At 41.3% G+C, this 15,492-nt stretch overlaps 1 protein-coding gene across 1 annotated transcript; it reads left to right on the forward strand.

Annotated features, from left to right (window-relative positions):
* Positions 1-2,285: 2,285 nt before the first annotated feature.
* On the forward strand, positions 2,286-14,371 carry TRMO (tRNA methyltransferase O; the record flags this gene model as incomplete). The annotated part of the gene is made up of 5 exons (XM_082657295.1): positions 2,286-2,421; positions 7,982-8,156; positions 8,974-9,131; positions 12,061-12,720; positions 13,967-14,371. 5 exons carry the CDS (start codon positions 2,286-2,288, stop codon positions 14,224-14,226), a joined length of 1,389 nt encoding a protein of 462 aa, XP_082513421.1. The 3' UTR covers positions 14,227-14,371.
* Positions 14,372-15,492: the final 1,121 nt, after the last annotated feature.

Raw genomic sequence — 15,492 nt, forward strand, 5'->3', positions numbered from 1 at the left:
GATGAATCTTACGAGATTTGCATATGTACAATGTACAGGGGCACAAAGGTGAAAGAGATAAGGAAGTAGATGATATGAAGAAATATAGTACATTAGAGGAAGAGGGGTCTTCTCTTTCTACCTTTTAGGACCCTTTCTGCTTGCCTTCTTATCCCACTCCCTATATAGACATACAAACTCTGCTTTCTAACTATTCTCATTCAAACACGAGTGTGTATCTAAAAATGTTCCAGTTTTCTTCTTGGCTTAGAGCCTTGATGTCATAGAATTAAAGTTTTGCAAGAATCCATCTAGCCCTACTTTGTGCTACCCTCCACTTGTGGGTAGAATAGTTGTTCTTTAAAATCCATGAATCTTATGATATTAAATCTAATATGATGTGTGAGAAGATCCAAAGCTTTAATTGATATTCAAAGGGATCCTTCACTCAGATGAAAGATTAAGAATCATTACACTGAGAAGTGTTTCTCAAAGTGTAGACAGATGACCACCTGCCTTGAATCATTCGGGTTTTTTTTAAGGCAGATTCCTAGGTTCTAGCTCCAGAGAAAGGGTTGTCTCATAAACTAAAAATAATCGTATATAATGGTTATTTATACAATCATATATACTCTAGACAGGATAATAGAAATTTCAAATCATATAATGAAAGGGCTACATATTTAAGTTCCTGTTTTCCATAAAGAGAAATTTTTCCTTTAAATGAAGTAGCAATCTACTTCATCAGTGTCTCCAATTCTGCTTTGCATTTCAGAACTTGTCACACTTGGTAATATATTTTTGGTGTGATTATCATTATATATGTTATCTTAAGCCAGGAGGGAAAATACCTCATTTTCTACAGGAGTCTGTCCACAAATTAAGCAAGACTATCACTTTTAGCAACACCCCCATCTAGTGGCAATTTGCAGCTATTACGGCCTCAGTTTTACAACGTGTATAGTAGCTCAGTGTTTCTCAAACTTGTTCTTGTTTCATCAGCTGCCCAGAATTGTTCCCTCCTCGAAAAAGAATAATGGTATTCTTTTCCAAATTTTCACGTGGAAAGAAACTATCAGAGAACACGTAGGTGTATGAATTTTATCAATTTTTAAGGTTTTTGTTTTAAAACCTACAATCTTCTCTATTTTTCTCATGATTTTAAATACACTGACACGCTACTGTTGGTTAAATTTAAACATGTTTTACCTGCAGAAATTCTCTCACAAATAACCTGCAATAAATTGAAATGCATACACTTTTGAACACTTCCTTTTCTCATGTATAAATTAAAATGTTTGCTGAATTTTGCAAAATGTCAAAACAAAAACCCATAATCTTCTCTTTAAATCTTTGGCTCCTTATGATGGTTACTTTCTGCTAGTGGTCTGTTAGTTCATGACAAATGAACAGGTTTAGGAACAACTTTTCATGGTTGTTGAATCTTTTCAATCTGTGGAGTTTTACGGTTTTGAATAATTTATTTTTCAGGCAGTATGTCCCCCCTCTCCCCATGAAGCAACAGGATAAAATGCTCAGAAGTAGAATTATATATACAGAGGAACTTGATAAATACACAGGTGAGAGATGACGTTACAAGTAAGTGGGTAAAAGGCCAGACTAGCTGTGCAGGGATAATTGGTCATCGCATGGGATGAAAACTGACTCTTGTTGGCCCTCAACTTTTTAGAGCTGCCCAGAAACAACGACTACAATTCCCTCAATGTGTATGGCATGTTGACTCAGTTTCATTCTCGCTTCATTTCTCGTGAGATATGGAGCACAAGGAACAGTCCCCACTTCTTACCCGTTAATTTGGTGTGGGGCTACCCATCCATTAGATTTGAAATAAGGTTTACTTGGGGTTCCTTTCTGACAAAACATCGTTTTTCTTGTGGAAAAATGGGAGCATACAGAGAAGTATAAATGACCATCTGTGTATTCCCACCATTCAAGAAGAATTAACGTTTAATAACATCCGATCGTCTTGCTATGTGCTAATTGTATATACATATTGTTTTTATTTAAAAATTAGCGTCATGCACTGGATATGTAGCTTGCTTATTATTTCGAGAGAGACATCTTTATGCATAAATCTTCATCGACGTGCCCTCCCTTGGAAAGGGTGGTAACTTGGAGCTTCTGACTGCCCTGGAAAGGCGGGCAACTGCAAGGGGTCCGCGCGATACAGAAGACACACGTTCAGAAGCAGAACGAGGGATCCAGGCCCTAATCGCCACCTAGCGGTGGCCTCCGGCTCCGCCCGCCGCGCACCGCACTTCTCCTGCACTGCGCAGGCGCCATGCATGGAGACCGGAAGCGGAAGGCTTGAACGCGTTGGGTGGGCACCTGTGAGACCACTAGCCATGCGCGACTTGGAGGAGACCGGCCCTCGACCCACAGCGACCTCGTGCGGGTGCGTGAAGCCGGCTCTGGAGACAGGTAACTTATAAGAGGCTGAAGGTTCCGCACTCCGAAGAGCCCTAAGTGCAGGGAGCCGACTTCACTGCAGGGAGGGACGGCAAATGCGAGACCTAGAATGGACGTGGGTCGTTTTTCCTGGTTATTGGAAGGCACGGGTCATGTGCTTAGGAGACCACGTGATGTGTCTTAGGCGAGCGGGATGACATCATCTCTCCTGTTCTGTTCTTGGTAGCTAAGGTGGCCTGGTCTTGGCAGAACAGCCACGTGCAGTGTAGCAGCCTTTGTCTTGGGGAGTTCTCACCCATAAATGAGAGATAGGATATATACATTAGGTGTTCTGCCGATTCGGGATTAATGCCACAAGAGAGAAGCAACCTGTGCTACAGGAAGTGTAGGAAATAGTTTTAAACTGGGCATTGAAAGATGGCATGCGTTTGTTTCTCTTTATTTTCACCCCTATTTTTAGGGCAGAATATATTAACTTTAGAAATCCGAGGAAGCAAATGGAAAAAAAGATGAAAGTAGTTGGCCATTACCCAGAGAAAACCACTGTTAACATCTTGGTGTCTACTTTCCATAATAGTTTCAGTGCCTACATATTAGAAACATGAGGTGATATGTGACACCATTGTTTTATAACTTCAGAAAAAAACTTGAGGACTTCCCTGGTGGCGCAGTGGTTAAGAATCCACCTGCCAGTGCAGGGGACACGGGTTCGAGCCCTGGTCCTGGAAGATTCCTACATGTTGCAGAGTAGCTAAGCCCGTGCACCACAACTACTGAGCCTGCGCTCTAGAGCCTGCGAGCCACAACTACTGAAGCCCTCGCGCCTAGAGCCCATGCTCCGCAGCAAGAGAAGCCACCGCAATGAGAAGCCTGTGCACCGCAATGAAGAGTTGCCCCCGCTCACAGCAGCGAAGACCCAATGCAGCCAAAATTAAATAAATAAATTTAAAAGAATAAAACAAAACTTTGATTTGAATCCCAGCTCTACATTTATTAAAAACAAAACAAAACTTAAGGTTCATGAAAATCTTTCCATGGCAATTAATAATGTTAATTTTGAGAAGTTGCACACTATTTTGTTTTATAGATGTGCTCTTATTTAACCAGTTCTCTATTGTTGGGCATTTAGGTTATTGCTGGTTTTCATTGTTCTAAATGAAAGTTTTGAAACTAAAATCTTTGTGTATGTTCTAAATGTTTAACTTGAATTTCTAAAAGGTATTGTTATGTGGTCAACGGTTGTGCCTGTTAAAAAAAAATTGTTGCATACTGCCAGATTATAGGTCTGATAGTTTTTTTAAAATTAATTAATTATTTATATTTTGGGCTGCTTTGGGTCTTTGTTGTTGCACGTGGGCTTTCTCTAGTTGTGGCGAGTGGGCTACTCTTTGTTGTGGTGTGTGGACTTCTCATTGCGATGGCTTCTCTTGTTGCAGAGCACAGGCTCTAGGCACGTGGACTTCAGTAGTTGTGTCATGCAGGCTCAGTAGGTGTGGCACATGGGCTTAGTTGCTCTGTGGCATGTGGGATCTTCCTGGACCAGGACTGGAGCCCGTGCCCCTGCATTGGCAGGCAGATTCTTAATCACTGAGCCACCACGGAAGCCCCAGATCTGATATTTTGACAGGCAGGAAAGAGCAGGGCTCAGAGGTCTACAGAGCATGGGGTCCGGGAGCTGTAAGTCAGAAGTGTTGGATGGGGGACTTCCCTGGTGGCCCATTGGTTAAGACTCTGTGGTCCCAGTGCAGGGGGCCAGGGTTCGATCCCTGGCCAGGGACTAGATCCCGCATGCATGCCGCGACTAAAATCCTGCACCTGGCAACAAAGATCCTGCATGTGGCAACAAAGCTCCCACATGCCACAACTAAGACACGGCACAGCCAAATAATAAATAAATAAATAAACAAACACAAGGAAGAGTAGCCCCCACTCGCCGCAGCTAGAGAAAAGCCTGTGCGCAGCAACAAAGACCCAACCCAGCCAAAAATAAATAAATAAATAAATTTAAATAAATAAATAATAAAAATTAAAAAAAAGAAATATGACATCTGTTAATAGTGGGAAACAAAAAGTTTAGAGAGTAGCGAGACATAAGGAACTCAGAATCCGGAGGACTGGTGTAGTGTGTTTTCAGGAGGGGAGGGACTGGCAGAGGGAAGACAAATTATAACAAGGGTAATTTAATAGTCTGGGCAAGAGGTGAAAAGGACCTGGACATTTCTGTCTACACAAGACTTGTTGATAAGACTTGTGTACAGAAAGCCTCTGTGTTAATAACTTGTGGGTTTTAAAAAATTATATGGTTAGTACAGTTGTAATATTGTTAAATTGAGGGAAAAGCCTGTGTAAGGGCTTTAAAAATCTCTCCTTGCTGAGCACCTTCTGTTGTACTAGGTACTTTACATATTTTAGTCATCTTTCCAAGATAGGATGATTATCCTTGTTTTATAGCTGAGAAAACTGGATTTAGAGAGGTAGGCAGTTTTGCCCAAGGTCACACAGCTAGTGTTACGGCCCTGTGTTGTTTTTGTCCTTTTTCTCTTTTCATACCAGCCATAGGCCCCAGGGAAACTTCTCCCTCTTTCCATGTGGTTCTCATGCCAGTACTACTCTGGCATACCTGTGCTCTCCCTATTCTGCATGTATGTAAGGCAATTTGATTTAATTGTTGATTTACTTGTCCACTCTGTCAATGTACTGCACACATTGATGGTGAGAACTGGTTCTTGTTTATGCCTGTTCCCAGGCACTCAGCACAGTGCTTACCAAATGGTAGGTGCTTAATGTTTTCTTTTTGTTTGTTTTTTGAGATATGAGGCAAGAGGAAGAAGATCAGAATTCCCTTGGGTGGACGTTCTCAGGCCTCCACTTCAAGGAGAGCATTCAAGCAGAATTTATATTTGGAAATTATTGAGCATTTATATTTCATAGCATTTAATATCCCAAGAACCGGGGCACAGAGAATAAATAAGTTCCAGACGTATTAGAATATGGTTAAGTTCCGACGTTTATTAGATGGATAGTTGATATGTTGAGAGTGGTCCCAAACATTTGAGAGTGACATAGCTGAGGGACTCCTTCCAATGTAGCTCATTCAGTTCATTGCTTACCCAGTATTATCTTGCTTATGTTCTTATAGAGGTGAACAAACAGGGTTGGAATAAATCTAATTGGTTACAACTTATATTTATCATAGCATATGTATAGCCTGTGAAAAACAGGTATAGACTGATTCAATGAAGTGATAGCTCAAGTTAGTTATAAACTTGTAGACCCCCAATCAGATAGTCAAAGGCAAAAGTCTTTGATCATTACTACAGATAAGACATTTCCCATGATATTGAAGCATATTGTGAGTTCTCTCAATCAACTGTTAACTCCACTGTGAAAAGAGTTCTTGTTTTGTATTTTTTCCCCCAAACTTAGCACAATGTCTGGCAATTGTAGACACTTGGAAAGTGTTTGTTAAATAAAACAGAACATAACTGACTAGGGTAGGAGCCCTTTTTGGCCATTTTTCTTCATGATATTTTTATGAACACCAGAGAAATGTTTGACTTCAGTTCCTTCATCTTTAAGATGTTTACTATATCAATTCCACAGAGCATAGGTGAAGGTTTAAAAAAAAGAGTGCCTGTAAATGTAGTTGGAAAAAAATGTAAAGTCATCAAAAATGTATGCAGTGTCGATGGATCTTAGAATCATAATATTGAGAGAGAGAAAGCAAGTCTGAGAAGATACCAGTTTTTATAGAACTCAAAGACAAAATAAATGAAACGTTGTTTAAGCATGCATATGCATGTGATAAAATCATATTTAAGAAAAGAAATGAATGATAAAGACCACGTTCAGGCTCTTGTTCAGGCACATTCAGGGAAAAGGTAGGGAGAGAGGCAACATAAAAAGATGCAAGTTGTTGGTAAAGCACTAGTTTTTGGGCTGGGTGGTGGTACACAGGATTTCATTTTAACATTATGCTTTATTATATATATGTTGCATGTAATATTTTATATGTATCACGTAATTTAGTTTTTATAAGTGAAAAGTCACGAAAGGTGCTATGAAGGACAGGCCTATAGTCTCACTGCCCACCTGTGCTGATAGGATAGATTTAATGGAAACTGGAAATAAAATGAGGTTCTAGAATGTCTTTATATCATCTCTTAAAAGAAGCTAATACAGCCTTCATGAAATGTGAAAAAAAAAGTTATCTATAAATTCAAAATGCTAGTTGCAGATACCTACTTTAAACCTATATTGATGTTGCCTGGCCAGTTTTTTCTTCTTTTGAGTTACTGGTTTAAAACATTTTAAAAATGATTTGTGATTATTGTAAAATTTTCAAATATTATAGAAATTACAGAGTTGAATAGAAAAATAATCCAACAATCCCTCCACCAGTTTTTTTTTTTAACTCACAGTTCCATCTTTATTACTTCTAACAAAAGATACTAGGATGATACTTTTGTCTCTTCCTTGGTATTTGTCTACTGTATTAACTTCGACCATCCCAATAGAAGAATGTGCCAATAAATTATTGATGACTTTTTACTGTTGCCTGTATGGTGCAGTGATACCAATATCAGAGGGATTACAACCAGCCTAAACAGAAAAGGACACAGTTTAAAGTCTCCACCAGTTTTAACCAATGTTAAAATTTTGGTGACTATCCTTCTAGATAGCTTTCTAGACATACATATGTACATGTTTAGTTAGGTAAATACATAAAATTTTCATAAATAGGATTATGTTACACACATTCTTCTTTCACTTTTTCACTTTCCATTTTAATCAGTTTAGACTTACATAATCCTTTTCTCCATGTAGCATGAATTTTTAAAGTACCTATCCTCTTGTAGGCAAGTACTAGACAATGAGAACGTAGCAATCAGTAAGACAGAAAAACTCCTGCCCACATGGAGTTTACATTCTAGTGGGGCAGAGAGCTGCTGGAGCAAGCCTAACCTGAAATCTATACTGCCTCTAGATATTTTAGTACTGTGATCCCATACACTCCCTTTATTGCTTAATTAAACTAGTTTTTTTCGTGTGTTCTGTTGTTTTCAATTGAAAGCATTTTAACCTATATACAGTCTCTGTCTCCTTATCTTTCATTATTCTTTGCCTTGTAATTTCATACTCCAGCCAATCAAAATGGCTTGTTCCCTGCTTATGCTATAAAATTTCTCATTTAACTTTGTGCAGCTTATTCCCTCTGTTTGAAATACCCTCTTAGCCCTAACCAAGGTCACATAACATAGTAATGGTTGCATAGAATTTGAATTATAGTCATAGTAGTTCTTCTAAAAATGAATTTTTCCTTTCATTCTTTCTTTCTTAGACCAATACTCTTTCCAGTTTATTATCTAAAGGGATGTATTGATAACAATGATATATGTAATGATAAGGATATTTATATGTATTTTTGAATGCTATAAGAATCTTATTTTATAGTTGTATAACATCTAATAGATTTTAAAACTATGAAATCGATGCATTAAAGAAAACATGTCTTCCTACATCTTTGCTTGACCTTTTCATTAATGATTTCTTATCTAATTTTCTTCTGTAGGGAATCTTTTAACTGAGCCAATTGGTTACTTGGAATCCTGTTTCTCGGCCAAGAATGGTACTCCAAGGCAGCCATCCATTTGTAGCCATTCACGGGCTTGTTTGAGGATTAGAAAAAGCATCTTTAATAATCCTGAACATTCCTTGATGGGCTTAGAACAGTTTTCTCATGTTTGGTAAGTTGTTTTATAGTTAGAAATGGTACTTTGGACCATAACTTGCCCTTGAGTAAAGTACTCCAATTGGAGGCAACCCTGGAGACTGCCATCCAGACCACCCTTGTCTATTGCATGGGATTTTTGTACTATATTCATGCATGTGATTGTCTGCATAACTTGGACACCCTCGGGGAAGCTTGGGATCCACTGAGGGGCACATTCCATCTGCAGTTGGTTCCAGTTTTGTTGAATGACTTCTGTTGAGCTGAAATCTGTAGACCTTCTCGATTCTGTCCGTGGGTCATTATTCTGTCCTCTAGACCACGGGTCAGCAAGCTATGGCCTGTGGACCAAGCCCATCGCATCTTCTGTTTTTGTAAGTAAGTTTATGGGAACATAACCACGTGCATTCATTTATGTGTTGGCCGTGGCTGCTTTTGTGTTACAACAGCAGAGTTGAATTATTTATAGCAGAGACTCGTTGACCTGCAAACCCTAAAATATTTACCGCCTGGTCCTTTACAGAAAAGGTTTGTGGACCCTGCTCTAGACCCATGAAATATTGTTTATTCAGGTACTTGACAAAAGCCTGTTAAGGTCCTAGCGTGTGCCAGTCATTGTGTTACGGGCAGTGGATATAGAGATAAGACTGTCTTCTTTCAAAAAACGGGAATGATATTACTCTTTTTTCCCCCACTGATTATATTTTAGTACCATTAGAAGCATTCTTTCTGTTTTAATTTGTGGGGAATTAAAGTTTTTTTCCTCGCTCAAATCATTATGATAGATTGACTGTGTTCTTTTCTTACTCAGTGGTTTGGTTTATTTTCAATAGGATTTTGTTTGTTTTTCACAAAAATGGTCATTTGAGCTGTAAGGCAAAAGTGCAGCCTCCTAGGCTGAATGGTGTGAAGACTGGCGTTTTCTCTACAAGGAGCCCACATCGTCCCAATGCAATAGGACTGACCCTAGCCAAACTGGAAAAGGTCGAAGGTAATTTGTACTTTTACCACTTTTTCCTTAACCAAAAGAAGTCTTATAAAATCAACCTAGTATTCAGCACTGGCTGTTATTGAGACAAGTACCAATGGTGTTAGCCCCTGTGAACCACCAGACATTGAGGAAAATGAAACGATTAAAAGAATGTCAGCATTAAAACACTTTGGAATAAGCTCTCATAGGATGCTCAGAGTTAGTTTATATCATTATATTTATCAGAAGTTATTAAATTATTTAAAAGTAACTCTTAAGATTTTATAATCATTAAATTAGTAACCAAATTTTTTCTGACTTGGACTGCAGTAAATATAAAATGATCTAAAAATTACTGGACACTCTCAAAATTTAACGCACAGTAACTGGTTGCACATGCATATATGGTCAGCACATTTGACCACAGTGTGGTGGATCATTTCTTCCTTGCAGCCCTGAGGAAATGAACGTGCATCGTGGCTGCAGTGCCGCTGTCCACTGTGATGTGAGGCAGAGGGTCTGGGATGAATACACCATAGGTTGAACATTTGTCAGATTGTGGGAGAACCTGTGTAGAATACCAGATTTAACTACGTGTTCATATATAAACGTGTTACTGAGCCATTCATTTCTGAAAGCCTCCCATTCTTGAATCCCTTGGACCTGATCAGCACATTTGGGTGTGCTGGGTAACACACAACTTGGGTAACAGTACTGGAACGTTTTATGGTCGTTCGTGCAACCCACACGTATTTTCTGAGCACTGAATATGTGCCAACCATTGTTCTAGGTGCTGGGGATATAGTGGCAAGCAGATTAGATAAAAATCCCAGCCCTGCAGAGGATCTTAGCATTCTAATGGGGAAGATCAAATCAGAAAGGTGAAAGGCAAACACAGTAGCGCTGTAGACACTCTTATAAATAAGCGTTATGAGGATGACTAGTGCTTGTGTGGTGCTTTGCAGTTTATAAAGAGTGTTCATGTATGGTATCTCACAGTGGCTCATGGGCTTGATAAGGTAGCAGTCTCCATGTTATGGATGAGGGCACTGAGGCTCTTTGATGTTTGATAATTTACCGAATAGCATCCAGCCAGGGGGTTGTCTGACTTCAAATCCCATGAACTCTCACCTGTGCCCCAGTGCTTTTCTTTCTTTTGCAGACATTATTAGGCATAATCCATCACTTAGAAAGTCCAAAATCTTCTTTCCAAAGTTCCAGGTTCATTCACAATAAGCATGTTTTAGAAATCAGATTCCTTTGTTAGTCATGTTTTTCTCAAATGGAGATAGGATCAAATGTGATCACATGCAGTTTTTGATTCTCACTGGGCCAGTTTTCCAAGGATCAAGTTAGTAGACTTTGCCCCAGTAGAAGGAACTGAACAGCAGCTGTATAAGTGGGACAACAGGGGACCTTTCCTTAATACTTGGTAATGGTGACTTATGTTCTGTTTAATTTTTTTTTTTTTTTTGGCTGCATTGGGTCTTTGTTGCTGTGCGCGGGCTTTCTGTAGTTGCGATGAGTGGGGTTTCTCATTGCCTCTTGTGTTGTGGAGCACGGGCTCTAGGCACGCTGGCTTCAGTAGTTGCAGCACATGGGCTCAGTAGTTGCGGCACGTGGGCTCTAGAGCGTGTGGGCTTCAGTAGTTGTGGCGTGTGGGCTCAGTAGTTGTGGCATATGGGCTCTAGGGCACGTGGGCTTCAGTAGTTGTGGCGCATGGGCTCAGTAGTTATGGCTTGTGGGTTCTAGAGTGTAGGCTCAGTAGTTGTGGCACACAGACTTGGTTGCTCAGCAGCATGTGGGATCTTCCCGGACCAGGGATCAAACCCGTGTCCCCTGCATTGGCAGGCGGGTTCTTAACCACTGCGCCACAGGGAAGTGCCCTGTTTAATTATTCAGTGGAGTATTAGATTCCTATTGCTGTGTAACAAATTACCATGCACTATCAGTTTAAACAGCACACATTTATTATGTGTTTAAAACATTACAATGTTTCTATAGGTTAGGAGTATGGGCACAGCTTAGCTGGGTCCTCACTTAAGAGTCTCACCAAGCTGCAGTGAAGTGGAATGAGTTCTTTTCTGGAGGTCTGACTGTAGAAGAATCCATTTCCAAGCCCTCTCTGGTCATAGGCAGAATTCACTTCCTTGCAGTTGTGGTTCTGAGGGTCCTGGCCTCTTGCTGGTTGTTGGCTGATGGCTGCTCCCAGCTCCTAGAGGTGGCCCCCAGTGCCTAGAGACCTCTCGCAGTGCCTTGCCACACAGGCTTTCCCAGCAAGGCAGCTTGCTTCTTCAAGCCCACAGGGGGAGTCTCTCAAGTGAACCTGCCAGCAAACACAGGAGTCTTAGATAACATAGCGTAGTCACTGAAGTGATATCAAGTCATACTCAAGAAGAGGGGATTATACACCAGGAGGTGACATCATGGGGCCACCTTAGACTCTGTTTGACACGTTGGAAACCATCATCAGTCCCACAGAGATATATTGAGGACTCTGATGTGTCTGGAACAGAGTTAGAAGCCCCCAGTGATGCAAAGGTGAGATGGCCCCACCTAGTGCTCGAGGACCTACTTACTGTCTAGGGGGAGAGACTCTAAGCAGGTCATTGCTAGACCATGTGACGAGGGCTTCAAGAGAGGTTCGGGCACAGGTACCTCTGTGGAACCCAGAGGAAAGAATGCTTATGTCTGGAAGAGCCAGAAAGGCTCTGTAAAGGAGGTGTTTCGTGAGAGCCTTGAAGAGCAAGTAGGAGTTTGACAGATAAAGAAGAGAATGGGTTTCTAGGTAGAAAGAAAACTGTATGTTGGCACCAGGTATAAGAGGGCCTGGTGCATAAGAGAATTGTGAGTAAGCTTGGTGGGCTTTAAGCAGATGTTGTTGATTCTCCAGTTGTTTGCACTGTTCTTCATTGTTAATATTTCTAAGAGGATGTTTTTCACATTACAGGTGGAGCCATATACCTTTCTGGAATTGACATGATTCATGGCACACCTGTACTAGACATAAAGCCCTACATAGCTGATTATGACTCACCACAAAATTTGATTGAGCCTTTAGGGGACGTTAATTTACAGAATAACCAATGTAAACCAAAAACCGTGTCCCAGTGTGACGGCAAGACTGATAACTGTGACCAACAGCTCTCAGGGTACGAGGAACCACAGCTCTACAGTTGTACTAAGGAGAAACCTAAATGTCCTGAAGATAGAACTTCAGGAGAAAACAACGCAAAACACGACAACTCAGCAAAAATCCAGCAAAGCTCACCTGAGCCCAGGGAGAGAGCAGCAGATTTGGGTGAAGAATCAGGAAGTGGTCCGAGTCCTAGGGTAGCAGAAGAGCAAAGTGGCCCATGTTGCCTGGAGAAGAGCGTTTCAGAGGAACAAGCAGACAGCAGGCTGAGGAGAGGGGAAGCAGCGGTGGTCGCACAAGGACACAGCACGGAGATGCCGCCCGAGGCTCTTCTCTGCCCTTCCAGGGCGGCTGGTGCAGCCCACCGCAGTGCGGTCCCCACCTGGGTGAGAGAGGCTCCCGTGGCCACCTTGGGAGTCCGGTTTACTCCTCATGCGGAGATGGACCTTGAGCACCTCAGCTCAGGTGAACCAGGTACTTTCCATTTCTTGTTTCTGAATGAGAGATGAGCTTTTACTTGGAGGTTTAGGCAAACTTGCTATTTCTGAGGGCAGTTTTTTTTTTTTTTTTTTTTTTCGGTACGCAGGTCTCTCACTGTTGAGGCCTCTCCCGTTGCGGAGCATAGGCTCCGGACGCGCAGACTCAGCAGCCATGGCTCACGGGCCTAGCCGCTCCGCGGCATATGGGATCTTCCTGGACCGGGGCACGAACCCGCGTCCCCTGCATCGGCAGGCGGACCCCCAGCCACTGTGCCACCAGGGAAACCCTGAGGGCAGTTTTATATAGAGTATTTGTGATTATGACTTGTAAAGAAACGTAGACGCATAAAATCATACTTGGGCAACGTCATCATCTGATGGCTTTCAATCAACAACTGTTTGTTCAGCACAGTGAGTGCCAGGCACTCAGTCAAGTGTTCACTGAAAACGGCTGCTGCCCAGGAATTGGGCCTCTTGTTTGCGTGTGGCAGTAGCTCTTGGAGTTCTCAAACAGCGTTCGGAAGCTAAATTGTGCTTGCTCTGTACCTGTGTAGATCGAGCTTTTTCATCTGTTTCACTATCTGAGTAGAGAAATGTCTCATCTTGTTTCACCTGTTGGGTGATGGATAGCTCGACCTCTGTCACAGAGCCCAGGAGTAAGAAGGAAAGAGTGTCTTAGCACAGAAATTGTCCCCATAAAGTCCCAGCACTAGAGGCACGCACTTCACTGCAGAAGAGAGAGGCCACAGGGCTTTTAACTTGGAGCCTGTTTACTCTAATACATGGTTGTTAAAAAACATTGTTATCTGGTTTTTCCAGCCCACAAGCAGATTCCAAGCAGCTGTCCAGAGAGAAGGAGGCCCATTAAAAAGTGGGTGCGGTAATTCCTGTAAGAAGTAGCCAGTTAGTTGCCAAGGAGATGTCAGATTTCACCTGCCCCTGGATGGTTGTTCTACTCATTCTTTCCTAAGGCTTTATGTTTAAACAGAACATTTGATTTTTAAATCAATCTCTTTATTTTCAAAGTTTTGTTAATGAAAGTTGTTTCATCACAGTGTACAGTTCATGGGAAGAGGAAGGTCAGTTTTTTTTTTTTGTGGGGAGTGGGGTGCGTCCCATACCGCTTGTGGGATCTTAGTTCACCGCCCAGGGACTGAACCCTCGCCCTCAGCAGTGAAAGCATGGAGTCGTCGCCACTGGACCGCCAGGGGAATCCCCAAGTTGTGTTCTTCTTATTGCAGGTATTGGTCAGGCTTCATTTAACTATTTTCAGTCAGCGGAGGAAGCAAGGTGTGCCATCGAGGCTGTGCTGTCAGCCGACCCTCGGTCTGTGTATCGACGGAAACTCTGCCAGGATCGTCTTTTCTACTTTACAGTAGACACAGCACATGTCACGTGCTGGTTTGGTGATGGCTTTGCAGAGGTCTTAAGGATCAAGCCAGCTTCTGAGCCTGTTCAGATGGGTGACCCTGCGGAGTCCTTGGTGCCTCTGGGATCGTGAGTAGCCTCCGTCGAGTCTTTAAGGCAGCCTAATTGACTTCGGTGTGGCTGTTGGATTTTCTGTACAAGCTAATGATGTGCCTTCTTTGCAGAAAGAAGCAACGCTTTGTGATCTCACTGCTTTGATTGATTTGGGTTGTTCAGAATATTTATTTGAAAAACATGTATTTTAATAAACTAAGAGATAAAGAATTTGGAGAAATCACCATATCATGATCGTTTTTGATCAGTTAATATTGAAGAATCCAAAGGTGATGCTTTATCACTGTTTTCTGAAAGAAGTCAATTCTTCTTGGCACTTGATAAAACTAACTGGGCAGAAGCTGGGTGGATGTGTTGAACAATTCATGTTGGTTTTTTTGTCTGAAAAAGCCTGACCTCTCTGTTTTATTCTAAATCAAACTGAGTTATGGTATCTTAAGAAACTTAACAAATCAAAACCAAGTAGTTATAAAGATCTTTAGAGATTAAACCCCTGTGTTTCAGAGACTTTGCCATACACTCACGCATGCACACACGCACACACACGTATGTGTAATATTTAATCCTGATTCCAAAATTAGAGACGCTAAGGTTTCTTTGGATGCCTTTGTATCAGAAAAGAAAGTCACTCTGAGAAGTCCAAGAAAATAACTTAATTACTGGTTTATTTCTTGTTTATTCTATGACTGTTTACTGAGAACTATTGTGAGTTAGGTTTTGGTGATAGAATGAAATGAACAGGATGCAATTCTTGTTGCAGGTCATAGTTGTGGAGGAAGAAGACACAAACACATTGTTGTATTACAGTTAGATAGAGTAATTAAGTCCATACATGATTCCTGTGTAAGCACCACACGGGAAGCAGTTGTAAGAATGTATTGCCTATAGGTGACTTTAAAGATGTGATCCCAGATAACTGAAGGTTTATGATCAGTGTAACCAAATTAGGCACCTGTCAACATGACGTAGGCTTTCCTAATCGCAACTGTAGATCTTAGTAGCTGCTTGATCATGGTTTTGAAATGAGCCCTGCTGCCTGTGGATACTTGCACAGAGTCATTTGTGGCTGATGACACTGCACTCCTGAAACAAACTGGGTTTTATTTGAGTTTACTTAGAACCTCTTGGGGAGGTATATTTAATTTGACTTTTAAAAGCTTTTTATTTCTAGATAATTACAGATTCATAGGAAGTTGCAAAAAATAGGGCAAAGGTCCCGTGTACCCTTTACCTAGCTTCTTCCCATGGTAACATCTTATATAACTATGGTAAGGAAGTTGACATT

Source organism: Grampus griseus (genome assembly GCF_964374135.1).
Source record: "Grampus griseus genome assembly, chromosome: 6".
Classification (NCBI taxonomy): Eukaryota; Metazoa; Chordata; class Mammalia; order Artiodactyla; family Delphinidae; genus Grampus; species Grampus griseus.